The sequence below is a fragment of the Scophthalmus maximus genome, chromosome 11 (assembly GCF_022379125.1).
Source record: "Scophthalmus maximus strain ysfricsl-2021 chromosome 11, ASM2237912v1, whole genome shotgun sequence".
NCBI classification, from domain to species: domain Eukaryota; kingdom Metazoa; phylum Chordata; class Actinopteri; order Pleuronectiformes; family Scophthalmidae; genus Scophthalmus; species Scophthalmus maximus.
Genome location: NC_061525.1, coordinates 13,641,688 through 13,669,665, shown reverse-complemented (window position 1 = coordinate 13,669,665; position 27,978 = coordinate 13,641,688). Strand labels below are relative to the sequence as shown.

The following is a 27,978-nucleotide window of genomic DNA, read 5'->3' as shown; positions in this document are numbered from 1 at the left end:
TGTCATTTGTTTACTGATTGTTGTTGTTTTTCGTATAAATATATGAAATTTACCAAACATTTAGTGAAGATACTTTCTTTTAATCACAGCAATATTTAGAAAATAAAAAAAACATTAAATAAATAGTTCAGGGGTCAGGGAAGTAGCTGGAGGACAGGTCGACACTATGAAAGTCACATATTCAGTCTGAAAACATTAAACAATGACATATTGAGAAATTACCAGAATCTTTAAGAGTGGGCTCTTTTTTGGCAGAGGTGGAAGAGCAAAATGTCCATAAAGTAGATATCTGTTGAACCGTTCTTCCGCACTGCTTCCCACACCAGTTTCACTTCCGTCATGGTGTATTTTGGTCGGCTGTATATACCCACTGGGACAGGATTTCATAAAGTCTTTGTCATTGCAGTCTCCATCTGTCATGGGACTCAAACCAACAGCTACCAGCGAGCAGCTGTGGGGTTAAACCATTTTGTTGCCTTCCTTTACGACTAACAAGGTGTTGAGTGCTCTGTTTCCTCCACAGAATTGGAAGTCATCAAAATACTACACCATACTCCCAAAATACTTACTAGTGCCTCCATTTCATGATTGAAACGTGTGTCATGTGGAGTAAAGGGAGTGTATTGGTCCACTATACCACTCATACATGGTATGTCAGTGGTACTTTATTAATAGCCTTGTCTCATTCCACAGTGTATCAGTCACTTTTCAGCTGTACGTCACTTAGGGAGAGGGATACATTGTTCATATTGAAGTCGTGTCCTCCGTCCACTAGGGGCAGTGGTGGCAGAGTTGTTAGCAGAGAGAAGGTGTCCTCCAGTTGTATAAAAGTGTTTTTTAAATCGTCCATTTTGACGGTGTCCATTTGTGATTTCTTAGAATAACTTGAAAACGAATGCCCGGCTTTGTAAGAGTCCACAAAATCACATTTAAAGCCCAGTGGTCCCTTTTCTATACACATGGATCTGTATTGTTTGATAACGTCAGATCCATAATGACCACGTCCATGGCACCAAGTGCACTGACCCGCCCCTGAACAGATACACATCTGAGGACCAGCCCTGTAACCTGTGACCACTTTGGCCAAAAGTGTATCTGGAGGTGTCTGTTGAAACGCCTCCTCATCGTCACGGATCGGCACAGCAGAGGGGCTCTGGGTGCGATAGTTACCCCCAGGAATCAACTCCTTCAGAGGACTGCTGTCCCGTCCGTCCAGATCCATGGTAGAAGAGTCAAGCCGGCAGCCCAGCCCCAATCCGCTGTCCTCCCGCTTACGAACTTTCTCCGAATCAGTCCTCTCTTCCTGCAGGGGGTAATCTGTCTGAGTGTCGGTGGAGCCCTCTGGTCCTCCCAGGCTGCCGCAGCCACTGTCATCTTGTGTCATTGAAGGACCTCCTCTGTCCTTGGTAGCAGATTTGGACTCCATGCTGACCCCACTGTCCATGCTTGTCCTCCTCTCCTCTCCGTTGTTCTCCGTTGAATAGGTCGCTGGGTGTTCAGCACAGTTTTCTACCTCTGTAACTGGTATACTGGATAGGAACCATCCTTTGTCTGTGACCACCTCTATCGGGCCCTCTTCAGCAGAGAGTGGAAGCCAGTAACTTGCAGGGGATTTCTGGAGTGAGACAGGAGGAGACGAAGGCATTAGTACTTTGTTTTATTGTCACCTATGAGCCATCTCACAAAGTTATAACGAGGCATGTGATGCAAGGTGGTATCAATCTACAACCAACTATGTGGTCCTTTTTTGCTTTAAATCTCCATGATCATTGTGATTTGGCTTCTGCTTTCCAAATACAGAACAATTTTACACAACTGAATTTCCTGTTATTCATTCTCCTTACCAATGCAGCAGGTGTTTTCGCTGGTCGTCTCAGGTAACACAGGACGATGGTTGCATTGATAGCGATGATTGCCAGCACGCCCAGAACAAATAGGGATGATACAGCGATTAAGAAGAACTCTGGTAGGAGCAGAAAACGAAAAATGATTTTTAACAGGTAAGTTATAGATCTGACCCTGTACCAAACTTCAAATATAGGCTTGAAAAAATAGCTCAACATTTTGGGAACTATATCAGACACGAGTGACACAAGAGTGGGATTGGTCTTAACAAGAAAGTGAATAGGCTTGAATTTCCTAAAACTGTCTGTTAACAGCAATGAACATACACAGCATTAATACCAGTCTCTTTCTCTTTTAATGTTGCAGAATTGTGTGTGTATACACACACACACACACACACACACACACACACGCTATAACTGTATACACAATTCATCCACTAGCTGTTTATGTGATGGGTGTGTCTTAATTTGTTGTTGGCACATAATTATTTGTCATTGATAGAATAAGCCAGCTACTGTCTTTTTCAGTTCTTTAATATATATATATATATATATATATATATATATATATATATATATATATATATATATATATATTTCTTTACTTGGCCAAATAAATCCACTAAACAAACCTAAATTGTAACTCTGCTGTTCAGCACTGCGGTCTCTTAGTTGTGTCATCACTACAGTGTTTTTCTTACCTCTCTCCGGCAGCTGCAGACACTGTTTAGGAGACACACCGCTGGCAAAGAGAGCTCCGTTGCCCTGTACCTTTATGCTGACACAGTACTCTCTGCCCCATTGCAGAGAGCTGAAAGTCTTAGTCCTCTGTTCCTCCCCCACGTCGTCTTTCAGGTATGCTGTGGTAGTCTGCAGGGTAAAAATCAAAATGCCATGCAGGTCATGCACTGTGCAGTAAAGGCTGGGAGGAACACGGCCCAGATGTTGACTCAGGCAGGTGAGAATGACATTAAATGTCAAAATATCGTGAAGCTGTTTTATAGTCACCAAGATGTTACATTCAAGATTTTTTAAAGCATAGCATTAGACCAATCTCGAGAGTTATAAATAAAAAAAACAAGTATTTTTTCTGTTTCTCACTAAATTCCAGTGTGTTTTGTATTTTAGTGACAGGGTTGTTGGAGAGAGTGGCTGCTGTCTTTTTTTGGCGCATTGTGCCTTGAAACTCATTTCTAATGCTCACCTTATCTTGTTCTGTCTCCTCCAGGTAGATGGTGTAGGTGTGCCCATAAGGAAAGAGCTTTCTCAGGATGGGTTTTTGGTAAACATTAATTGACAGGCTGCTGGAAGTAGCAATCAATGTGAAGGCGGGAGGCTGCAATTCACCTGTAGGAACAGAGAATTGAAAGGTAAGTAAATAACCCTGCAGTGTGCATTTATAATTACTTATCCAGCCGAAATACAACGTTTTTACTAAGCCACACAGCTCAATCATACCAAAGTAAAAGCATGCTTACTTTCATTTGGCCGAACTTTCTTGGCTGTCCACAGAGATGTGTTGTTTCCTGCAACCAGCTGAACTCTGACCTTGTATTGGCAGCTATACTCGAGTATAAGCCTGGTCAGGTCACAGTAGGAGGTTGTAATCCCTATACAGCTTTTTACATCGGCCCACTCACCATTGTATCTGAGGATACAAAACACACCAGTCACCAACTGGAAGGAGTGGAATCATTGGATGACACACGGGGAAATAAAGTATAGCATTTAATAAAAGTCTGAATCAACGTTTGATATATTCTCCTGAGAAAATAATTTAAGTTCTCCAAAAATATTTAGAGTTGAGAGGAAAACAAATTTGAGGCGGAGATGTATGAAGAAAACGGAGAAAGAGAAAAATAATTGAATTGCAAAATAACAGGAAGTCGGTGAACAGGAAATGGTAACTCTGAAAGGAAACTTTAATTTTAGATATTCTGATTTTAAACTTACTTTGCCATTTGTACGTTGTACTTGGAGTTTGAGGGGGCGTCCACAGGATGTTTCCAGTACACTAATACCTCCCCATCCAAAATGTTCACCTGCAGGTTATCAGGCTGAGGGACGACGTTCAGTCCTGCCACAGAAAAAATAATCAATTTGTTATCACGAAATAATTAACAATCTCTAAATTGAGTAGGTTTAGTGCCGCTTTAATGTTAGAGTCTTCCTGAAAATCATCAACACACACACACACACACACTATAAGCAAATGCTAAAAAAAAGGGTTTTTTTTTAAACATACTTTGTGAATGATGTCAGGAGGAGAAAGGGAAGTACGGAGGAAGCAATTTGCCAATCGTTCATGGGGTTTCTGATCACTGTGACGCCATGTGTGTTTTGTAATGGGAAAATAGTTTTTTCGCATTTCCACTAACTATAGGATTCATTTACCAAAGTGGAACAGGAACCCTGACAATGAGTTCTTAGTTTGTTCTTCTTCCTTGACGCGCTTCCTTAAACCACTGTGTTTTACAGACTTGTAACAATTCCACAATGATAAATAAAAATGATTGGGAGGATAAATATTGTAAAGTGTGACAAATGTAAGCACAAAACAAAGGAAAAGTAACATTGCTAAGTAACAAAGGCGGTAAATTACCTGACAGAGAGCTTATGCAGATAACAAGGACGAGAAGAATTGATGTCGTGTGGCACAGATCCATTTCTTGTATCCAGAGAAATGTTATCATTCAGTCATAATCCCCACAGGTTCCACCGATACGATCCCTTGTCATCACTGAGACTGTAGAAACATCTCTTCTCCTCAACGACACTGTGTAGCGATTCAGATTACAGTAACACTGATAGTGTCGATCAATGTAGACGGAGTGGAAGCAGCGGTCACCCTCGCTCATTCTGTGATGCCTGTGTGTCTGCGGAGGCAGCTTGTTTTCCCTGAAAGATTTTATATACATAGTTCTCCCCAAACACCTTCCTATCTTGCTTAACACCCGCCCTCTCCGATGACATCATATGACCCGTTACCTGCTGTGACGTTGCTGCTAGTTTCATCTCTCGCTCTAGCCTCTCAGCAGACCTTTTCCTCTTTCCACATTCATGCTGCTAAGTGAGCTGTGATCGAGGGCTGTCAGAAAAAAACCACCGTTAGACAGTACAAGGTTCAGAGAAAAGAGAAGTGAAGCATTCATGAACCACCATTTCACTTTCCCATTTTTTTTTCATTTGCAAGCAGTAGTTGGATAAGTGAGACATTCTGGCCTTTTAAATAGATAGATAGATGTACTGTATTGATCCCAAACTAGGATTTTAATTTAGTAGTTTTCAAAATGAAAATATTGTCTTTGTTTGTATGTGTTTCTTTCTTTTTTTTTTAATGCCTTTCTGATGCATCACATATTTTCCTGTGAGTCTCTGTCAATAACATCTCAGTTGTGGTTGACTGCATGGCGGGTGGTTTTTGCAAAGAGCAGTGGTAGAAGTAGCTGTGAGAAGATTTGGGACGCCTAAAAATACACACTGACTACAGCGATTATCTGAATATATTGCTTGTTTCTCATAGTGTCTCATTCTGACAAACAAAAATCACTTGATTTGCATTTAGACATAAGTAATGAGTTCATGTGCGTCACAGACTTATAATTCCATCATGACTCCATGCATTATGAGATCTTATTCATCCAGGATACATAGTTGTAGAGAAACGTATCTGTTTAGCTTGTGAAGGAATGTCACTATGTATTTTTTTAGGTTTTAATTTGTTCAAATTTTCAACTCCTACTTATTTGTGACGACTGCAATGTCAAAGATTTGAATTTCAATTCGAGGAATCACTTGTATAGTATAGCTTGCTATATCACCTCAATTCCCCCCATCTATTTTACACCTCTCACTTTTGAGTTTTGAGTTTTTGTTTCTGATAAATGCAAACGTGTTTATCAGCATCGTCATTTGGTTTCTGTCGTTTGGTTTCTGTCTTTCAAATGAACAGGGAACCGAGGCGTGGCTGTGAAATGTGGCAGCTGTGCTTATATGTCAAATTTCGTATTACTATTTTTTTTCACTTTTTTTCAAAAGTCCTTTGGTTCGTGGGGAGTCCCCAGTGACAGCATGCAGGTAGGAGGCTACCTCGGGGATGAGACTCTATATAATGTCTCCCCCTGGTGGTGCTTCAGGGTACACTCATTGATCATCTGGTGGCAGAGCTCATCATCCAGTGTTACAGCAGCAAGATATCGCAACACACCATACTAATACAGAAAATTAAATAAATAAATATAAGAACTGCAAAAAACTATAAGGAATATAACAAATGTACATAATGAAGTATGTCAACAATAGCAACATTTAGATCCTTACAAAGATTTAAAGAATCTATCTAAACAATCATTTTCTTTTGCAATACACACCTGTAGTTCAGCAGACAGAAATTGTACTATTATTTATGTAAGAGTTGTGACGAAGACAAAAAACAAACGTGGGGAGAGAGAGAGTGAGGGAGTGACGTGATAAAAAGGTTCTCAGTCAGGTTCAAATCTGGGACAGTGTGGTTATGTGGTACTGTATATTGCGTCTCAGACCACAAGGCCACCACAATGCCCTACATTCATAATGATGTGTTTCTTAGAATATTAAGAGCAGGCGCTTAGCACCGAGCCAAATCAGACAAAGGGCTACCTTATCACACAGTAGCCACAAGTTACAGTATATCTGATAGATCCTACATACAGTATTGTGACAGGGGAAAGATGGAGGGAAAGCATACCCAACTGTAACTAGTGGGGAAGTTGACACAGGGAGACATTACAACGCAGCAGCATGTGCAGTAAAAGGCCATTGTAGAAAGAGAGTGGCTGAAATCCACAGATGGAGTTTCATAGCACACTTTAACACTGCCACCTAACTTTATCTTCCCTACCCCTTTCCCTGCTTGCTCTGTTTGAGTTTCAGTGTTTTGTGCTGTGTGAGCTTTTTGGCCTCCAGAGGGTCGTTGAGTGCTGTTCCGTGCAGAGATTAGAGCGTGACATCAGAGGTTTTAGTTGTTTGCCGGACAGCAGGTAAAGGGCACTAAAATCTATACCGGCATACCTTCATTTCTAGGATTCAATGACAGCTTGTTTCCACGGCGTTTCAAAACAACAAGCATATTGAGGGGTGAAGTTCACAGGATGACATCCTGCATTAAAACGAAATAATATAGAATGTCATTGTTTCGTGAAAACAATTCAGTCTCCGAATAAAACAAAATAAAAGAAGCGCCTTTGGCTCATCTGCCTGACAGCTCAGCTGATGTCATTTGAGCCCTAAAGGAGCTTCTCTGTGAAAAGGAGGGCCGATAGTCTCTGGCTGCCGCGAAAACCGGTCTGGCAGGTGGAGAACTGGTGCACAGGGCACGCCCGTCTCTGTGATGAAAAGAATGGAGGGTTGAGAGAATGATGGTGGCTAGAGGTGGGAGGTGTTAAGGAGGCGGGGGGTAGGGAGGACTACCTGGTGTTGCTCGGATGAAGGTCAGTGACAAACACAGGTAGAAAGAAGAAAAGAGAGAGAAGAGTCAGGGTGTTTAATGTGGCGCCACCATGGTCTGACCGTCGCTCTGTGACTGAGTAAACGCCTGGATGTGAAAAAGTATCCACCTACCGCCTCTCACCGCCACTATCCACTCTGCCCTGAGTCCGATGGCAAAGCATGACCCGGTAAGTTGTTCATTTGTTAGGATGACAAAAGATTTTTTTGTTTGTTTGTTATTTCAATTTACCTGCCAGTCTGCGGGTCAGTTAAATTATAAGGCAACAGGTTGTCTTCAGTTTCCAAACCCTTTAATGCTTTGCTTGAAGCTCTTTAGATTGTAACAGTTTATGTACCTGACGTCGTAATTCAGTTTTGCCATAGCAGCACAGCTTTGTGTCTGTGGATGTTGTACAGATTGTAAAGCCTTCTGAGACAAATTCAAGATAATGGGATATATACATTAACTTGCCTTGACTGACGTTAAGAACATGATGCCATTGAAGTTTTCAGAGGACTGTGTTCTGACTATCAAAACAGGAATATTACAGATTTGTTTTGGTTTCAGTGAGGCTCAGATCACAATATGTTCTTAAGCAATACAGTGGCCTGCCTTGTTTTCTTTTCATCCCTACAAAGCATACAACTAAACACTTTAGTGTACAATTTCATGCCGACTTTCTTCTTAACTTTTTATCATCACAGTTATTGTTTGAGAGAAACAATAACTTTTAAAAGTCACGTGAGCCCCTAATCGTTAAAATTGTCAGTATTTTTCCACTATAATGGCCAGCAGGCAAACTATGCAAGATGATCCATGTATACTCTGGTGGGAAATATGATAAACCTGCTCCTCCACCTATTTCAACTCAGCCATTTTGCTTTAAATGAGCGATTTGTATGCTTCCCACTGGTGTATTTTGTAACCTGATCAGCATGCATTATAAAAACGGTCTTATGAAACACCTTTTGTAATAGGTCCACCCATAGCCCTCTCAGTTGGACCTCGACAGATTCACCCCTATTATTATTTTGTAGACATAAGATTTCTCTTTTGAGTTTATGAAGGTTGGGACTGAATCAAGAAGGGTCCCAACATCTAAGGAGAAGCTATGATCATTGTACTTTATGTAACTAAATCTTGGCTTTCTCATGTATTTGGGGCCGATTTGGTGAGGTTTCTGCTAAACGCTGCACACACCAAGACTAATTTGACTATTGAAAAGACAGAAACTGACCCTATAAATGTGCGTACTCATTTTAAGCCCCACATTCTTTTTTTAATAGCCAGGGTGACATTGCAAACAGGTGACATGAAACATTGTGCCCAAACAAGTTCAGCCACATAACAAAATGTTTGCATTCAACATGCCACTAAACAGCACAGCACTGTTTTAAGTACTCGTTATAACCCTAAATGCATGTTTTATGAATTCACTGAATGTGTTATAATCTGACTTACTAAGAGCTTGTCCACTTCACGCCCACCTACACATGCAACCATGCATAGGATGGTAGCTGTCAATGACAGTATCTACGCACCAACGCGTGCCGTGATGTCTATTTTACTCTAAATGGTAAAATCAGTCATTAAATGAACATCATGCTGTATTGAAGATGACTTGAAACAGGAGAATGAACCATAAACTCCTCAGGAAAATGTCTGCCGACCTTATAAATGAAGGGAGAAGTAGAGTCATTTTCTCATAGACTTCTATAGAAAATGACTTCTCTTGCAACCAGTGGAGTCGCCCTCTGCTGGTCGTACCAGATAATACGGGCTTCAGGCTTTTATATACAGTCTGTGGACGCCACTACTGGCGTCCAGTATAAAGTTATTGCCTGCAGCGTGTTAGCTTATTTTAGCAGAATAACTTGAGACAGGGCAACAGTTAGCCCGACTCTCTCCAATGAGGCAAAATGTGCCTATAAACTCACTCATTCATCATTATCATTACATCTACAGTTGTTCTGGAGACTTCAGGACACTTACAATTTTGGACTTATTAGTGAAGAAAATTATCCCATATAACAAAAATAACACTGGCTATGGAAAGCATAGCCAGTGTGTACATAAGATGTAAACAAGTGAGTTTTAGCGGTGGTGGTAGGTGGATTTTGGACATTTACATATTCAGTGTACAGACAGTACAGTAGCCTCAATCTTTTCATTTAACTGGACAAGAAAAAAAAATGTATTTATTACATTATCTTCTGGAGTACCAACACATTAAAGCACATTGACCTCAATGTATTTTCTGTCACCACAACCTAGTTAACAGCAGGAAACCGCTGCCATATTCAGGGAAGCGGGATGAGAAGATTGTTTGAACAATGACACAATGCGGAATTAAATTATCAAAAGCAAGTTTTGCAATTCCTTACGGTAAAGAGGGACAGATAAACAGAGACAAAAGGAATCACTGGAATTCGAGGCTATTGTTCTACCAGGAACTGAGTGGGACTAACCTGCATGTCTGTAAATCATGAGTCATTCACAGTGAACCAGTGATAGAGCTTCATCCAATTGGGTAAAGTTGATACTGTATACTTGATATGGCTACTGGGAGCTGCGATTAAAATAAGCCAGAGGAGATAGCGTGAAGAAACAAACTGTTAAAATATGATAGTTTAAACACTGTTGCCGGGATACATCGCTTGTGTCTTTGTGTGTAAGGCTGTTACCCAGGTGTGGACTTAACACAGACTTGATACTGGGGTCAGGGTTGCCTGGAGGACAATGGGCTCCGTGCTCGGTCTTGGCAACCAAAAACACACACTTATTTGCCCCCCTATCTACTGTGTGTCTAGCTACTGATTTCATCATAACTATTGAATATAGTTTATTATATATAGTCTTATTTCTGATGGCAATAAGTGACAGGACATACAATTCAAATCACAAAGTGTGATATTTCAATAAAGGATTTTATGTCTGCGTTGATTTACATTCCTTTCATCCCTTCTGTTTTGACCCAACAGAATGAAGCCCCTCCTCCTTACTACTCTGTTGCCGTGCACACCCTGCCCCCCCTCAAGCCCTACGAGGAGGTAGTGTACGGGGTGGGCCTCGGCCTGACACCCCCCTCCCAGCCACGTTACATCCCCCAGTATGCACCACCTGTGGCTGTCCCCATAGTCACACGGTCAGGCACACGTGAGTGATAACCAAAGCTCCATTATTTTTGAGTGTGTGAGCGAAACAAACCGAAAATGTGTGTTTATGAATATATTTGTGTGCTCTCTGTGTCCAGCCCCCAGCCACAAGAAGAAGAGGTGCTGTGAGAGTAATGCCCAGTGTTATGGAGGGTCAGGAGGAGTTTTCCTGGTGCTCGCTATGCTGGCACTGGCCATCTGGCTTGGAGGTAAATTGTTTTTATTCATAGGGATCACTGGACATTGTCAATAATATTCATTTGATGCTCTTATTTATTCAGGACTATTGTAGGCAAAGAAATGTTTGTGGTTTCTTTACATTTTAAACATGAATATAAACAAATATACAGTATTAAAGTAAATTTGTCTTAAGGATAATATGATGAAAATGATAAGGCTGTGCAACATAGGGAACACTTTACGTTAGTTGTTTTCTTTGATGGTGTTGAAATAGGATTTTTGTTAAATAGTTGCTAATATGAATTAAGTGAGGGATAAAAAAAGATGAGTTGTTCAATTGAATTGCATTTTACTGTTCTTATCACTGTGCATCTACATGCCCAAACTTATTACTATCGAATCACTTTACCCCGACAACAGTTCGTTACGGCACCAGACTGGCAACGGTAGCGATGCTCTACGGTGACGACGATTATTACAGTGGTGAAATGCTGTTACCAAAGTATGACACCTGTCCCAACGATACTGTCCATTGTGATGGGATCACAGACTGTCAGCTGGGCACTGATGAAACCAACTGTGGTGAGCATGCACAACCACACGAATAATAATAGTGATCTAGTGCATTCAGCAGCATTCCTGCATCTGTCGAGTCGTGCAAAGTGAAGCTTTAATTTATCTCAACATTTTGTTTTTATTTATTGTAGTTGCCAGAGCAGTGGCAGCAGCAAATAGGCCAAAAACTCCACATTACAATCCCACTGTGTTATACGTGAGTCTCTGATGAGCTTCCATCTAAGCATCTTCTGTGTTTTGTCAATCTTCTTGTCTTCCCCAGTGAGGTTTGGTGAAGACAATGGTCTGCAGGTTAAGACAGCGCAAGATGGCCGCTTCCTACCAGTGTGCTACAAAGGCTGGGACCAGAGCTATGCCGAACAGACCTGCGCTCAGCTAGGTTTCAGAAAGTAAAGAATCACCACTCTATAAGTTCAAGCCTAAATACAAGTTCGGCCTAAAGTGTGCTGAACGACCGCCGTAAAAATGTCTTGGAGAAGTAGCTCTAAACGCCGAAGACCATTTTGGATCAGCACTCCCTCATCGGAAACGTTTATTACCATTCCCTGTAATCAGAGCCACCTCAGCCTCAGATGAAGGAGCAATTTCGCTCGTCATTCTGTCAGACCCCGTTTCAGCAGCTCGAAGGGGCCCATCTCAAACCTGCGTTTTCCCCCATGAGATCCATTTAATCTCTCCTCACCTGCTGCAGTGACTTTAGGGCTGAATTGATTCCCCACAGGTCCCTCTGGGGTGTCTCCGAGCGACAGAGACAGAATTATTATCCAGACCCAATCAGGCACTGGTTCAACAAAATGATCTCTGCATGTGCTATTGTATCTCTAATGCTTTTCTCTCTCTCTCTCTCTCTCTCTCTCTCTCTCTCTCTCCAGGCCCTTTGTCACCAAAGCAAAGAAACCCCATGCATCTGTTGGTTTAACATTGACCAGCAAATCATCTTTGCCTATCCAGGGTCGGGTAAAAGTCAGGTATGAAATTTAATCATTTTTCCTCCCCTGTTTCATACACAGCTCACACCTCAATCATGATCCTTCCAAACATTATGAGATTTAATTATTATGAATTCCTCCTCATAATGTGAAATCAAATGTGAAATATTTGTAAAAGACCTATGACAATCTGCTTGTTATGGTTTACTTCATGTGCTCATGTGTATAAACATGCTTTTCTCATGGTGGCACTACACAGTCCTTCCTGTCCAGACCAGGAGATCGTCTCCCTGCAGTGTGTGGGTAAGGAGCCTCCATCTGTCCCTACACTCATGTGACGCACACACACACACACACAAACACACACTAGCTCTCTGTGTCTCCATGTCTCTATCTCGCGCGCACACACACACACACACACACACAAACACACACACACAGTAACAATAACATGCACATCCCGTCGACTGGCACAGCAACAAACAAACACGAGTATTTTGTCAATAACACGTTAATGTTGCAATGCTTTTCAAAATTCAAAATGGTTTAGAATCATAGATCTGGAAAGTAGAATTTTGTAATGCTTCTAGAATCTCAGTAGGGCACGGCCAAACAATCCAAAGATGATTGTCTACTTCTGAAAGTAGCAAGAACATTTTTCCCGCATCCATACCAAATTTGAATAGGTTGATCTCCGGCCCAGGCCCATCCACCATTCCTCCAATAAGTTTGGTGGAAATTGGTGTAGTAGTTTTTGTATAATCCTGCTGACAAATTAACCTGCAAAAAAACTGACTTGGATGAAAACATAACCTCCTTGGCAGAGTTAATAACACTATATGATCTGTATTTTCTATCACTACTACCATTTCTCTGAAACTCACAAACTAATTTTGAGTTATTACTCAACCTCCGCAGACTGTGGGAAGCAGCAGTCCACATCGCGGATCATTGGGGGAAGTGTGGCCAAGACAGGTCAGTGGCCGTGGCAGTTGTCGCTCCACTTCAGAGGGTCCCACGTCTGCGGCGGAGTCCTGATCAGTCCTGATTTTGTGCTGACCGCAGCCCACTGTTTCCCTAGGTGACTGAACCAGAAAAATGTGCCCTAGCAATCTTTTCCACCTTGTGGGATTCTTGTTCTTCTTCTACACGGGAACAATTTTGTTTGTTCTCGCAACCGAATTCTCACATAGTAATTTTGTGTTAAAGTTAAATTGCAAAGATTCAAATGCTGTAAATGTAAGTGACAAATGCCAAATCGGTATGAAGCCATTGCTTTCCACTGAACAGTCTCTTTCTGTATTGCAGAGGCAACTCCATGACTCTCTCAGCAAAGAACTGGAAAGTGTATGCGGGAGTGGTGTCCCTGAAAAGTCTACCTCACCCTTATCTGGTTAAGAAGATCCTGCTGAGCGAGAACTACGACAACAAGACTAATGACCAAGATGTTGCTCTGCTCAAACTCGCATCTCCAGTCGCTTTCAACAGTCAGTCACAAATTCACTTAATTGGAATGATGTTTCATCCTGTGTGCATACCTGAGGCTGTTGTCAGAATGTTGTCCTCAAATCAGCTGCTAGTTACCGTAGCTGCCATGCCGGGAATCGGACCCTCCCGCAGCATGAGAAGAGTCAGGAAATAGGCTCCGTATTATTGCTCCTTCCTTGAGAGCGTACAGAACAGAGAGCCGTGTATGACGCAACAAAAGCTTTTCATATTCGGAAGGAGTATGTGTTCATAGCAGTGCGTGGTGTGACCACGGGGGTGACTCAATAGCTTGAAAGACGGGCCTCCTGCTGGCTGACCCAAGTTCAAGAGTCTGTGTCAGTACACGGTCACGGTGCAGCTGAAACAAGTCACTAAATATTAACAACCTCCAGCAATCTCTTTGCTCTCTGTGTGTGCATGTGTCTACAGTACTATGTTTGCCATTGTGCATAAAAACGTTTTTTTTTTTCATCATCCAGATAAAGTTCAGCCAGTTTGTCTGCCAACGACTGGCCAGCAATTTCCCCAAGGAACCAAATGCTGGACCTCTGGTTTTGGCACCACTGAGGCAGGATCGGGTGAGCCGAGACATGCAGCCACCACGTTTGTTTATTTTATGCATACATACAGCATAGAGAAATGACCAGATAAGAGCACATGTGCATTTTCCTTGTTTCTGTTCTTTCTGTGTGGATAATGAAACTCTGGGGCTATAAAGCTTATGAAGTGCCATTGAACTTACATGATACAATACCGAATAAATGATTTGCACGTAGAATGCGGATCTTTACGTCAATTTAACAAACAAACAAACAAGAATCCTGTCAGAGAAAACAACAAATCCAGACATCTATTTGACATTTGAGCAGATACTCGTCAGAAGAACTACAGGCAGGCAGAACATAAGAGAATAAATTCTGGGCTACATTAAGGAACATGGATGCTGGACTACTGGCTCTCCTCTATGGAAAATGAGAATACGAGACATAAAACAAAAGCAAAGGCCGATGGGAAGCTGCAGAGTGACAGGGGGAGTCAACTGCCACAATTTATCATATAAACAAGTTGCAAAAAGGAGGAAAGACGTGACCAAGGACTATAGTTCATACAGTGGGGACCAATTGCCTATTTACCTTTATCAATCAGCGAATCTTATTTTTAAGATTTCACATATTGAGCCTTATCAGTTAAAAATCAACTAGAATATTTTTCTTCCAATACAGGCATCGTCTCCAACGATCTGATGGAAGTGACTGTGGACATCATCGATACACCAGTGTGTAACAGCCGCCATGTGTATGGAGGCTCAGTGACCAGAAACATGCTCTGTGCAGGGGACCTGAATGGAGGCAAAGATTCCTGTCAGGTGAGCAACCAATGACAAGGGGCAGGTTTACAGTAATATCCTGGATATGTATTATTATTTTAACACCCAGAAAAGGAACTTTTAAAGGAGGACTTACTCTATCGAACTACATTTTCCAGGGTGACAGTGGCGGACCTCTGGTATGTCAGGCAGATGACCTCTGGTACCTCGTGGGCATCACGAGTTGGGGATCTGGCTGTGGAGATAAAAACAAGCCTGGCGTTTACACCAAAGTCAGCAGTGTTATGCCCTGGATCCACAGAGAGATGCAGGTAAGAATGGACGGAGCAAACGCTCCCCCTTTTCCACCAACACTGAGCAGGTTCCTCTCTGGTTCGCGCGCCTAATTTTGAACCGATTGGAGCGTTGTGACTGAAGATGAATTTAATTTGCCTGAAAAGACAGTTCCCAGCTGGAACCCCCAAAAATAGCAGGTTTTCCAGTCTGAACTGTCATGACATCAGCGGGCGTGTCACATTGGAAAGAGAGAATGAAGAGAGCAACAGTGACGAAGGCATGAGAGAAATTCTCCGGAAAAAGAAAGAGCTGGTTCTTTTCTGCCAAGGAATACAGCATTTGCACAGTTCAAACACTCGCAGGCAAGCACCAAGGTTCCAATAATCCTGAACAGAACCAGTACAAGAGCCAGAGCTAATTTGGTGGAAAGGGGTTAGGTTACAGTGAATAGATAGTGATGATGATCCCAAATGATTGCGATGCATTTAGAGTTACTGTCGGCCGCAGGTTGTCAACATCTCAACCCTTGCTTTGCCTCCTATACAGCAAGAGAGGCCGTGATGTGCCTTTGTCTCCTGTGGGTGGTCTGTCAACCCCCCCCCCCCCCCCCCCGGCAATGAAGCCTGCACTATGAAGTCCACTTACATGTGGATAACTGCATTGATGAAGACATGCGGTCGACGGAAGGGCAGACAGTTGAAGGGTTGGGGGAATGCAACACAGGAGGTAAACACTGGATTTCTATCTTGGTGTTCTCCATCTTCCATGTTCATCCTCTGACAGGCAGCTGTTTACCAGACCCTGATTATCAATCACACAATAATAGGTGCAATCACTCGCGATATTTAATTGTTTTTCCTTCTGTTTCTCGGTGTCTGGTCCCAGCCATACAGTTTACTTATGTTTACCCAATCCTCAAGGATGGCTGGCCCTTCTCTCATGTGTTCTGTGCCAATGAACAGCAACTGGTTTGATCATGATACTCTTTAAAAATGATTTATGATTGTAGAGATGTGTTGCTGCCCTCAGGGACACGTCTCAGGCTTATTTTTATGTTTACCATATTAAAATAAAGAAGGACACTTTATGTATAAACTTTGTGAAGAAGGAAGTGTCAGTCTTGACCCCCCCCCCCACACACCTTTTTTAAAAATTGAGCTGGCACTGCCTATGCACCTACACCTCCTCTCATCACTCACACTGAGATTTTTGATTGATTGTTATTCTAATGCTGTATGTAAATGTGCGTGTTCTCTGTCATAGTTATGTCAGAATGTTATATGTATATGTTTAATGTGCAGGGAGTTGTAAACAGTGGGCATTCATAAAAACAAATGAAGATCAAGGGAAATGTTTATCATGGTGTTGAATAATCTCAGAATAAAACTGTGTGTGTGTGTGTGTGTGTGTGTGTGTGTGTGTGTGAGAGTGTGAGTGAGAGAGAGAGAGAGAGAGAGAGAGAGAGAGAGAGAGTGAGAGAGAGAGAGAAAGGGTTTAACGCACACACTAAACTGTCTCCAGGAGTCGCTCGGTTACACATCACATCTATTTTTCCGGGACAAGTAGATGCGAGTCGTGTGCACATATTGACAAATGAGAATATTCGGAACAAAAGCCTTGTGAGACAAGCTGATTGATTTTTTTGTTTTGTTTTGTGGGTGGATAACAGTTTGTTGGCCAAACGGTCCGCTGGGAAAACGAGAGGTAAGTTGTTAGGAGCACATCTAATGTGTTGGATGTTCATATTTGTATTGTTATTTTTTTGGGGGGGGGGGTTACTCTCGGGGGTTCATTAGATGGATTGAAAGCGAACGCAAAATTGAGCAACATGTTCTTTTCAGAGGATTCTTTTAAGTGCAATTGAAATAAATCGAGTGATTACAAATTGTAACTGAATCGCGCGAAGTGATTTTCCGCCAACGTGTGTGCTGGTTGACATGTTTACGCACCGCTACATTTGCTTTCATGAACTTGCTCGGATTACTGTTCATTCAATCATCTGCTCTAATAAAGGATCAGGGTGTGTCCACTGGCGCCGCTCAATGTCCTCCACTAACATTTTGCAAATGTGGCCCAAACGCCTGCAAACCAACGTGGCCCGTTCCCTTTCTCTGCCCGTGGGCCGCTCACGTCAGATGTCGTGAGCGGTGTCGCTGCCTGTATTGCGAACGGCCTGTTGCCTTTCCACTGAAATGGAAGAATCACCAGGCGCACGGCGGCTCGGCCGCGGGACGCACAGGTGGATCAATGCGCGGACGTCGCCGATGCCTCGGCGGCTGCGGCGCGTCGCGGCGACCGTGTCTGTGCGATGGATGGAGAGGTGACCGGTCGGTCTTTGTTGTGCAGCTGGGTCTGCCATCGCTGTCCCCTCGAGACGATGTTTCAGTGAATGGATGCGTGGCGATTTATCTCAGAGTCGGACTGAATTCTAACGGACTAATTCTGACCGTAGAGCTTCGTGCCACACCCCTTTCCCCCTGTTGATGTGCGTCCTTGTGTTCTCGTGTGAGCCCATCATATCTCCCCCCCCCCCCCCATTCCTTTTCAGATGGAGGCAGTTACCATAGAGATAACTGGACACTATGGAACGACGCACATCGTAGCCATGGTGATTTAACATCATTATGATAGCTAGATATAACTTGTTTCCCCCCCCCCCCCCACAAAAGGTTATGGAGACATGTGGCCTGACCTATTATTTCTGCCCTGTGTTAATTGACGAAGGGATGTAAGTATTCCATTCAAATTTAAATGAATTATTGTATAAAGAAGCGTCAGGGTCATTGATCACCAAACCAAAACTATCGCACAATCTTTTCACCTAATGCTCAATACCTTGCACATGAAGACAAATATGCAACAATCTCTCAGACACACAGATAGGTGAAGCAATATTTCAGGGTTTAACGGCGATCAGAAAATAAAACAGCAAAACGTCTATATATATATACATTTCATTTTGCCACTTCATCCTGGAAAGGATCCTGAGCACACTCAGGACACAGACAGGTTGGTGTGTGCAGTCTCATAGAAAACACATACAATGTGTGCACACTCAATTATTCTGATTTAGATTAGTCTTTCTTAAATAACCTTTTCTACCCCTTCCATAATTCACTGGTAACATTTTTGGAAATGAATCATTGTAGCTGATCGTGTTGCAAAGATTCATGTCACACCAAACAAACGTTCTTTTGAGTCACATATATTTGCCAGATAGCTGATGTTAAAGGTGAGATTGTTATTTTTCGCGTCTTGCTGATGGTTATGCACTCGGCTGCCCTACCTCATCATCTCATGGCCGCTGTTGCTTCGACTCGCTTTGTCTTTGATTGTCTGCTTCTTCGTCGCCCTCATCACATTTGCCTCAGCACATCTTCCGACCTTTCTAATGCTCTGTGTATTTTATACTGGAATCATAAAACAGACTGTCCTTCCCCTGTGCTCTTTACTCAGACAGTGTCTCGTCCACATGCTATTCGCCTGTATCCTCCTGCCGAACAACGTCTGTCGTAATCTGCCTTCCCACCATCCTCACCGTCTTCCTGACTTCCACTTGCCTCCTTCCCTGCTATTTCCTTGTCCTCCCCAAAGAGACACAGTCACCCTGCCTTCCCTTTTCCTGTAGGTCCTCTCTAATTAGGGGCCTGGCTCTGGAACTTGATATTGCTAAACAATAGTACAGTGTACGTTGAAGAAATATGAAGAGGAAAATGCTCAGGTGCCAAGAAATTGAAAGGCTGGTGTTGAATAACTGCTTGCTCCGTTACACAGGGCACTACCATGCTGCCAAATACCCTAAAGGTTTCTCACAGTATGTGACACTGACCCACTAACGGTTAAAAATACTCGCCCCTCAAAGTAGATTCATATTGCAACCCAAACAAAAGCCACATTCTTTACTGAGCTCTCATCATTTTCCCCTGCTTGGTTACAACAGGGTCAATTTCTCAAAAAAAGAAAACAAACAAGGAACACTGATCAACTAGCAAATAAGGAACAGATACAACAACAACAAAACTATATATAATAAATATAATAATACATATAGTCTAGTGCAAAAACAGGTTAGTGGCTTGTGTGTGTGTGTGTGCGTGTGCGTGTGCGTGTGTGTGTGTGTGTGCGTGTGCGTGTGCTTGTGCGTGTGTGTGTGTGTGTGCGTGTGCGTGTGCTTGTGCGTGTGTGTGTGTGTGTGCGTGTGCGTGTGCGTGTGTGTGTATGTGCGTGCCTTTTGTATAAATAGCAGTTTTGCCTTCTCCTGTTGGATATGTAGGAGGAGGAATGGATGAGTTAGTCCAGACATTTTCGTGGCAGAGGGGAGAGAGTCCAGCATCCTTACAGCCTGACGGACAAAACTGTAAGCCTGTCTGGAGCAATTGGCTCGGGGGCTCCAGTATCTTTTTCTCCGACACCAGGAGAATGAAGTGTGAGGATATAGGTTGGGCGGTTGCTCTGTGAGAGCTATAGGTGGGTGTAGTAAATGTCTCGGAGAGAGGGGAGGGAAGCACAGGTGAGTATTCTACAGACATCTTGCCCATTAAAAAAAGGGATAGGTGTTGTTGTTTAAATGGCATCCATAGTGTTTTGAGTCTCACTGATAGATAGGCCTTAAACCCCAGACTATCAGATATCCTTCAGAATCAGTGGAGGTTGTCCAAAGGGTTAGTTAACCTCAACCACTTACTGTCACGTCTGTGCTATTAACAAGTGTCTTATCCACCAGCAGCTTCATCTTTCCCTCCAACTTTCTGCCTGTCTAATGGTCCCTCACTGATAGACCATATCTTTACACTGCCAGTGCATGATTCCATATCACTCTTGCCAAATATAGTGCCAGAGGATGATCAGAAGACGTCATTTAGGAACATTTGGCAAATCGGCAAAGTAGATGCCTCATGCACGAGTACATTTCAATTCAACGTCTTACTTGTGGTTGAACACTTGTTGTTTCTTGTTTAGAACAGTAATAGAAAGACCTAGCAGCTGTCCACATCTGTTGACTTAAATGTCATTTTCACCCTCTCTGACATGCAGAGGTTTTTTAGCACCGGTCAGGTGGGATGTGACGATTGAAAAATGAGGAGGTCGTTTTAGAAGAGAAAGGAAGAGGTCAAGGTAGACCGTGTCCGACAAGGTGTCACACATGGATGACGAGCACTTCCACGAAGCTTAGGGACTGCCAAAGGTGTAGACCAAAAGATGTGTATTCATGGCTTCACTGTCGCTGTGTGCAAAATTCAAACAAAATGCAACGGTCAAATTTGCGTGGGAGGGCATGAGTCCGTCAGTGAAACCTGAAACTCTAAATTCTGAATTAATTCAATTAAGCGTAGTGTTTGATAGACCGAACAGGGATGACCCATTTATCGACTGTTCGCACTGACTGAATGCCCTGTCGGAGACAAATTACAATGTTTTAGACTCCAAACAGGTTGAAGCCAGTGACATCAAGTTGTTTCGTAATTCATATTTTAAAAAGGAGACTTAGAATGAATACTCTTCCTGCCTGCTGTCCTCGAGCTGGAACAGCTTTTATGTGATGTACAGTCTGTCGACAGATGTGGATCATCACCTCCGATGCAATGTCTCTTTCAACATGTGCAGATGTGACAGACATGCCTCCGAAGACTGTGTTGTCGTATCTCATCATTCACATCTGGGTTTGGTTTTAAATGGACTGAAAAATTGCAACTCTGAATGGACCATCATTGGTCCCTGTCTTGGCTTTGTTGCAGGAACTGAAATGAACTTTTCTCTAGTATTCACAAATGTTAAATTAATGTGTACACACGCATATGGAGAAGAGCACCAAAAGAGAGATTCTAAATAATTAAGAATGTGTTAATTAAAGGTAGAAATTTCACAGAAATGACAATGTTGTATTCAAGTCAGAATATTCTTGCAGGACATAGCCCATTAAACAAAATCCTATTTTTTCTACCCAAGGTCACAGGGTTGATTTTCGTTTTAAGGGCGGATGCCATTAGTTTAATGGATGCCGTAGGCCTTCTGTTTCTGCAGTTGTCATCTTGTGTCACATTATTGCAGACATGTCCTGGTAGTTGCAGTGTGCTGCTCCGATCTGTATGAGGGCTCACAAATCGAATATAGGCCTCGCCAATGTACAAATAGCAACTGGGCGGGAAGGCTGCAGTCGGTACCTCTGCTAATGGCCATAATGGAGTCCGTTCATCAAAGTGCACTACACCCTGTTCCAATGATACAACTTAAGACAGACAGACAGATGTCAGGACTCGTAAAAGGCCCGAGACAGATGCTTCCATGTAGATCACACATATTGTGCTCTGGACTTGTCACTCTGTAACTTCACTGTGGAGCTTTGGAGCTTCTTCAAATGCATTGCTGTCAAATCTTGTTAGTCCCTTTGTGTTCTTCTGTACTGATACATTACTCTCAACACACTCCGTTCATTTGTTCGATGGTCTCTGAATACCTATGCATAGCCCATTACCACTTGAAGAATTTGATGTGGAATTAGACAACTTGGAAATATTGATTCATTATTTGTTGTTGCCACAAGGTCTGCAGTGAAAGTGCGCTGACCGTCATTTAATTGAAATTTCCATATCTGTCTTTGTGGGAGTTTTATAAATGTGATGACCTAGACATTTGCTCATCCTGCCCAAACCATGTTCCTCTTGAACATTTTCTGTCGACTGTGAACATTATGTTGGTAAATCTATATTTAAAAGAGTACCATATTGATTTAAACAAGACAAAGGTGCTACAGGCATACCAAATGCTTCATGGCAAGCCACAAATGTCCTCCTGGTGGTTGTGTGAGTCACACGTCTCGGAAGTCTGTATCGCAGTGTAGGTGGGGTAGCGTCAGCTGGTGTGTCGTTACCTGTGTTGTTCCGTGGGAAAGGTCTGATATTTCTACAATGAACTGTCTCGCTTTCTTCAGTAAAATACAGGCTGGGAAGGAAAAGTCATCAAACCCTACATGAAAATAGGTCAAGGTCGTGTGATGTCCACAGGGAGGCAGGAGTAATCTCTGCCAGGAAAAGAGACGATGTGTGCAGGCTCTGAACATGGATCATTATATCAGATACAAACCACATCCACAGGCCTTTTACATATCAGTCAAACTCCAAGGGTCTGGACGGAGTCAGCGTTCTGCGATGTGATTCCACTTTCAGACATCCATCACTATGAATGTACTAAGTATGTCCACTTACGCCGTGTGCTCTGTGTAACGTATAAAAACGGTATGTGCATGTGTTTTCATTGTTATTGTCCCAAACCGAAGGGCCGTGTGTGTGTGGTGGACTAGTGCAGCTCGCTCACTGTTGTCTCTTCTGTTTTTTCTTCATTCTCTCTCACCCTCCCTCTTTTTATTACTCTATATCAACAGTTGCCATGGAAACTATTTTGCTCTTCCTCTCTTCACTCCTGGTTTGCGTAGCTGGTAAGTGCCCCCCCGCCCACTCCAGAAAAACACACACAGACATAAGCGGCTTTCAGACGTGCACTGAAGTCCAGACATCTTCCTGAAATTGTCCGGAGGGGCTGTATGTGAGAACGCAAATGTCCGCAAACGTTTTCCCGCACAAACGTTTTCCTGCCTGCCCCTCCAGTCAAATCTCCGGCGAATGTTCGAGTGAGCCAATGTGAGATTACGGCAGCAACCATTTTTAGAAAAATTCACAGCGAGTGAGTGGGCGTGTTGATGACTGTAAACAAAACAAAAAAAAACTGCTTTGCGCAGAGGAATTATCATCTGGTCCTGCCTCCGGCTGCTCCACCCAGATAACACAGAATGTTCTGCGGATTGTCCTGTCGGTGTGAACGTGACCCGGACAGTTTCCGTCTGCGTTCGTCATACGTGAACGTCAAACTCTGGAACATGTCCGGACCCAAGCCCTTTACCCTAACCAAAACCATAGTTACACAACTAAGTGTGTAACCCCAACCTGTACCCTAACCCCTCACACGGAATGCACACGCACACACACTTATTGTCCATAGGGAGGCAGTGTGGAACAGGCAGTGGATGTCACTGTCAAGAGGCACTCTGTGTGCGTGTGGGCTAGTGGGAAAAACATCAATTACTTCTGTGGGGCTTTGCGCGTGGGTTTCACAGACTGGATGTGTCACTGACTGCGTGCGTGAGGTCTGTTTACAGTGTATGATTAAAAGCAAGACATGTAGACATGCTCACACGGTCGCACACTGCAAACACATGATGTGGCGCAGTGCTGCAAATGTTTTCATGACACCTGAATCCCGTGTCGGGTAAAACATAGATGATGAACAGAGAGATTCACACACAACCCCCCCAGAGTATTACAGTACATACATTCATACTCTCACGGTCTACTTCTTGATTTCCTTTTTTCCTTTCTCCTCTTTTCCCCTTCACCGTCTGACTCAACCCACCTCCCCTCGTCGCTGCCTCTCAGCTGTGGCAGACCCCGGTGCACAGGGTGAGTAGCCTCCGTGTAATCGCTGTAACACGTCGGTCCCGGCAGCCACACGGAGAGAGGTTCTCTGTTGGGTTTCCAGATCAGATCACACCCTCATGGATTGCCCCGCCACAGTGAACAGCGGCAGATGTATGGATTCAGTCCAAGAATTACCAGGCCCCAACAGTGTGTTGATTAGAGAGGGACTTTTATAGAGGGAAATCAATGCTAAAGAGACGAGACTGGTTAACATTTGTATGTGTAACACAAAACAGACAAACCAGTTTCATCGGTCTTATATTTAGAAGAAGTGAGCTCTCGATACAGGGATCTCTCTCTCTCTCTCCGCTGTGAACAACCTCAACAGTAGGATGTTTATCCATAACAAAAAGTCCAGAAGCAACTGAATAAAAGGGTTACTAATAAGTAACACAAGAGTCCAACAGATGAATGACTTATATTTGAATGACAAAATTAACCGATCACTCAGTTTGGCGCCAGTGAAATGAAGCATGGGGTTCAGAATTTCAAAAAGGAGGGCAGAAAATCACTTTCCAACATCAACCCTTATAAGAGACAGCAGAATTGAAGTTTCCCAGCCTGTCTCAGCGCTGAATCCCTTTCAGCTGGTGCTGATTCAACGTGTGGCTGTCCCAACTTGGTGATGAGAACCGGGACGCAGCAGTTGCCAAGAAATGAGGCTCCAGATATCAGGGCTTCTAAGGTTATCTGGTTTTCTCCTACCATGGTCGATGGAGCGGAAATAAGGCTGAGGATATTCCTCACAAGCCTCAGCTGGTTTCTAGGTCCGTATTGACTTGGACTCACTGTCCTCTTCTAGACTTACTGAATAATCTAGAAAGTAATCACTGGCCGTATGACAAAATTTCTAAATATTATTCAAGTGAGGCGCACTCAAGTACTTACGTAGGAACACCAGTCTGGAACAGGTAAACTCAGAAAGGAGAAGAGTTACGAAAAACATTGAAGGACCAAAAGAAAAAAAGGATAACCTCAATAAAAGCCAAAGGTAAAGTGAAAAGAAGAGAAGAGTAAAAATACAAGTTCCAAAAGGAAGAAGGTTAAAGTGCCAGCAACCACTAGGTCTATGCGCCCATTAATCTAGAGAACCGGCCTTTCCTCCAATCCGCATCTACTCCTTTGAATTGAAGAATGGGGGGAGAATCGATTTGGAACTTTTCTTACTCTGTAGAGAAATATTTCATGGTTTTATGTGCAAAGATTGTGTTCTTTAATACATTTGTGTGCTTTCTGCAATATATGCACATTCAAACTATGATATGGAAAAAGTTGTTATAGTTAATGAAGGTGCTGAGGTTAAGGATTTGCAAATTTGGCGCCTCCAAGTGGCAATTCTGAAAAAGACGGATAGCATGCTGCTCCCCCACATGGTGGTGGGCTTGTATGATAACTTTGAACAGCACTTTTAAAATGTGAACACCTTGGTTCTAAATGTTCGTTTGCTGTTATATTTTACAGATGTCAAGGAGAAAGATGAAAACCCATTCATTTATGGTAAGTTAAAAAAAATTGTCGTTTCTGGCATTGTCAAGACATCCCTCTACACATAAACATTTTTGATGACATATATTTAAATTTCTTATGCTCCTTTGTGCATTTTGTCATAAACTTTGGTAGACTATGAGAGTCTCAGGATCGGGGGATTGGCATTTGCCGTGGTGCTGTTCACACTGGGCATTCTCCTCATCCTCAGTAAGTTGACCTCTGCACATGTGTGTATGTGTGTGTGTGTGTGTGTGTGTTTGTGTGTGTGTATGTCTGTGTCATTATATAATGTGTACATGAACTCAGTGTAATCAAGTGTTACAATCAAATTGAAAATAATTGATAATAAATTAATGAATCCTTATTGGATTTTCCGCAGTGTGTTACTACACCTGATTGTTTTCATACAGTTTAGTTTGACTTATTAATTATATTTTAGCTATCATGTATCAATGAGTCACTTTAAGCAGTGATGACAGAGAAAACACACTTCTCTACTTAGACCTCTGGTCAGCACAGCTAACGATTTCTTATTTTTCCAGGCCGGCGGTGCCGCTGCAGCATCAACCAGAAGCCCAGGTATGTCAGTGTCTCTGATTGATGAAAAACGAACCAAAAAAACAATGATTTGGTTTTGTATGAGCCATTTGGTCATCCTATATAATTTGGCTACTATGACGACATGTGGATATTCTCTTCAGGGCCCCTGGAGATGAGGAGGCACAGGAGCAGAACCTGATTGTCTCCAAGGGTAAGATATACAATTTAACCTCTGACTTACCTCCTGACATCCATCCATAATGTAGTTTCACTCTCAGCACAGGGGCGGAGGGGGCTATTCTCACACAAGTTGAACTGTGTATGTGAGACAGAAAGAGAGAGCATACACTTTGATAACAAATAGATTTGACTTCAAACGTAACCCCATTTCGTGTTGCAATTACTTCAAAACAGAATTATTTTTTTTTTAAATCACCCGGTAAAGGCTTGTGGAACTGTAATAGGAAGTTCATTTTTTCATCACATTGTTGTCATAATTAGGCTTCCGTAACATTAATGAAGTTTCAAGCATTGACTGTTTTAAAATCTCTCCACATCTGAGATTGCACTGTTGGCATCAGAAACAACCAAGTACGTGATTATTTTTTTAATAGCGTCTATATTTGTGTTGTTATTTAATTCCTGGGTTCGATTTTGAGTTAAAGAGTTGGTGAACGCAATTTAAACAATGGTGTGGATGGGTGAGTAAAGGAGAAAGGACTGACACATTTAAGAAGAAATGACTTTTAAAGTTCATCTAAATCCCTCGTTCTCGTCGTCTTTCAGCTGCAGCGGCTGCCAAAGAGACTCCGGCAGAGAACTGAAGCACCGCCACGGGACCAGACTGCCTTCTGAAAATGACGATCAGTTTTATTTGATATTAAGCTACTAAAAACAGTGGTGATTATTACAACTGGTTATATGACAGGGTAAGAGGGGAGGCATATGTTTAGAGGTGTAATATATATACATACGTTCATCTTGTGCCCTAAAGACAAAGATTAAGCCTGTTGTGCTCTGTCGTGACCGTGCCAGTCCCTCAGTTCTCTTGTCCGTCCCTGTGCCTTTATGTGACAGTCCAGTTCTTTGTCTTAGCCCGTAGCACCTTCGACTTAAGATTGTCCTTTAAACCCTTCAAGAATTTTGAATGTTGTATGGTCGCTGTACTTTGTTCTGTAAATCCATTGCCTTTTAGGTTTTGGCATTTGGCAATTTGCTTTTCATTAATACTTTGTCAATTTTGTCAGTTGTCCCGGCTGATGTGTGTCACATTTATATAACAACTTATATCCATATATACAGTACACATATATAAGTATACAGTATATATAAGTACAGATCATTTATGAATAAGGTATACAGATAAATGTTGTGCATGTGTTTCTCTACATGTAAATGTGATGAGCCTTATATGAGACAATCTCAACTCCCACCGCTCTCGGACTGGGCACAGGAATGGTTTTTCAAAATCTGCATGAGCTCTTCCACTGCAGTGTTTTGTCGGCTCTCGTAGAGGAAGCTCCTGCATCAGCTGTCTCACTGCCGTCTTCTCCACACCTCCACTGCGCCACTGGCTCCGCTAGGATTAACTTTAGTCTCCAGCAAACTATGATTAGTTTCCCAATACACAGTCACTAGTGCCACAAATCTGTGAAGCCAGGGTCTGTTTGTTTTATGTGTGTATCAAGTTGCTAAGTGAGTCTCTCTAATGTCATGATGCTTTGAACCATCACATGTACAGTACAGAGAGAGGTGAAAAAAACATTTTACTGTTTATGTGACTTCATTAGTAGTTGCCTAATGTAAGACAAATCACAGTGAGAGAACAAATGAATGGTCTCCTGTCAAGTCGGGCTTTCACCAATCTTAGTTGTGAGCATACTTGTTTTGAAGACGACTGCTGTACAAGTACATGCTATGTTCATTCACACACGTGCCGAATTGTTGTGTAGCAAATCGTTGTTCTTTTGGCATAAATAAATGAAAGTATGTCTGAACATACAAAAGAAAAGTATTATTTTTTTTGTGATTTTAAGTTTTCGTTTTTTTCAGAATTCTCTTCAGGTTTAGCCAAGAAAGATTTCACAAGCCACCCTCCAACAGCACTTGAAATGAGTCGAGTTATGTCCTTTCAATGTCAATCAAGGTTATGAGCTGCTCCTGAGGCCATGAAACTATCAGGAAACAGGTTCCTGCTCTGATTCTAAAGGTCTGAAGAACTTTGCTTTATTGGCATC

The 27,978-nt window shown here is 42.5% G+C and overlaps 3 protein-coding genes across 6 annotated transcripts; 2 read left to right on the top strand and 1 right to left on the bottom strand.

Moving 5' to 3' along the window:
- Nucleotides 1-59: 59 nt before the first annotated feature.
- Nucleotides 60-13,805, bottom strand: il10ra (interleukin 10 receptor, alpha). Of its 3 annotated transcripts, XM_035623060.2 has the most exons (9): nucleotides 13,693-13,805; nucleotides 4,836-4,935; nucleotides 4,450-4,623; nucleotides 3,801-3,924; nucleotides 3,326-3,495; nucleotides 3,052-3,194; nucleotides 2,549-2,717; nucleotides 1,845-1,963; nucleotides 60-1,615 (listed from the first exon to the last, which is right to left on the bottom strand). In XM_035623060.2, the coding sequence occupies exons 3-9, from the start codon at nucleotides 4,538-4,540 to the stop codon at nucleotides 698-700; spliced, it is 1,734 nt and encodes a 577-aa protein (XP_035478953.1). In that variant the 5' UTR covers nucleotides 4,541-4,623; nucleotides 4,836-4,935; nucleotides 13,693-13,805; the 3' UTR covers nucleotides 60-697. The 3 variants fall into 3 exon arrangements, with proteins under 3 accessions (XP_035478953.1, XP_035478955.1, XP_035478952.1); XM_035623062.2 differs by lacking the exon at nucleotides 13,693-13,805 and having other exon boundaries at nucleotides 4,836-5,068; XM_035623059.1 differs by lacking the exons at nucleotides 4,836-4,935; nucleotides 13,693-13,805 and having other exon boundaries at nucleotides 4,450-4,786.
- tmprss13a (transmembrane serine protease 13a) lies at nucleotides 7,309-16,590 on the top strand. The gene is made up of 13 exons (XM_035623072.2): nucleotides 7,309-7,501; nucleotides 10,296-10,470; nucleotides 10,568-10,678; nucleotides 11,070-11,231; nucleotides 11,488-11,614; nucleotides 12,098-12,193; nucleotides 12,414-12,457; nucleotides 13,073-13,235; nucleotides 13,463-13,641; nucleotides 14,122-14,220; nucleotides 14,866-15,008; nucleotides 15,128-15,280; nucleotides 15,792-16,590. The coding sequence occupies exons 1-13, from the start codon at nucleotides 7,484-7,486 to the stop codon at nucleotides 15,804-15,806; spliced, it is 1,485 nt and encodes a 494-aa protein (XP_035478965.1). The 5' UTR covers nucleotides 7,309-7,483; the 3' UTR covers nucleotides 15,807-16,590.
- A 148-nt stretch (nucleotides 16,591-16,738) lies between these two features.
- On the top strand, nucleotides 16,739-27,755 carry fxyd6 (FXYD domain containing ion transport regulator 6). Of its 2 annotated transcripts, XM_035623082.2 has the most exons (8): nucleotides 16,739-16,949; nucleotides 22,624-22,677; nucleotides 23,672-23,695; nucleotides 25,175-25,210; nucleotides 25,334-25,408; nucleotides 25,744-25,780; nucleotides 25,903-25,952; nucleotides 26,528-27,755. In XM_035623082.2, the coding sequence occupies exons 2-8, from the start codon at nucleotides 22,629-22,631 to the stop codon at nucleotides 26,563-26,565; spliced, it is 309 nt and encodes a 102-aa protein (XP_035478975.1). In that variant the 5' UTR covers nucleotides 16,739-16,949; nucleotides 22,624-22,628; the 3' UTR covers nucleotides 26,566-27,755. The 2 variants fall into 2 exon arrangements, with proteins under 2 accessions (XP_035478975.1, XP_035478976.1); XM_035623083.2 differs by lacking the exon at nucleotides 23,672-23,695.
- The last annotated feature ends 223 nt before the right edge of the window (nucleotides 27,756-27,978 follow it).

Bases quoted from the DNA above. Each gene is read 5' to 3' on its own strand.
- il10ra (XM_035623060.2), bottom strand. From the start codon at position 4,540: ATGATAACATTTCTCTGGATACAAGAAATGGATCTGTGCCACACGACA. The intron at 3,195-3,325 runs GTAAGCATGCTT...CTGTTCCTACAG, and splicing joins GAAAGTTCGGCCAAATGAAA to GTGAATTGCAGCCTCCCGCC. The intron at 1,964-2,548 runs GTAAGAAAAACA...TGCTCCTACCAG, and splicing joins TCTGCAGCTGCCGGAGAGAG to AGTTCTTCTTAATCGCTGTA.
- tmprss13a (XM_035623072.2), top strand. The intron at 12,458-13,072 runs GTAAGGAGCCTC...CAACCTCCGCAG, and splicing joins CGTCTCCCTGCAGTGTGTGG to ACTGTGGGAAGCAGCAGTCC. The intron at 14,221-14,865 runs GTGAGCCGAGAC...CTTCCAATACAG, and splicing joins CACCACTGAGGCAGGATCGG to GCATCGTCTCCAACGATCTG.
- fxyd6 (XM_035623082.2), top strand. From the start codon at position 22,629: ATGGAAACTATTTTGCTCTTCCTCTCTTCACTCCTGGTTTGCGTAGCT. The intron at 22,678-23,671 runs GTAAGTGCCCCC...GCTGCCTCTCAG, and splicing joins ACTCCTGGTTTGCGTAGCTG to CTGTGGCAGACCCCGGTGCA. The intron at 25,409-25,743 runs GTAAGTTGACCT...TTATTTTTCCAG, and splicing joins GGGCATTCTCCTCATCCTCA to GCCGGCGGTGCCGCTGCAGC.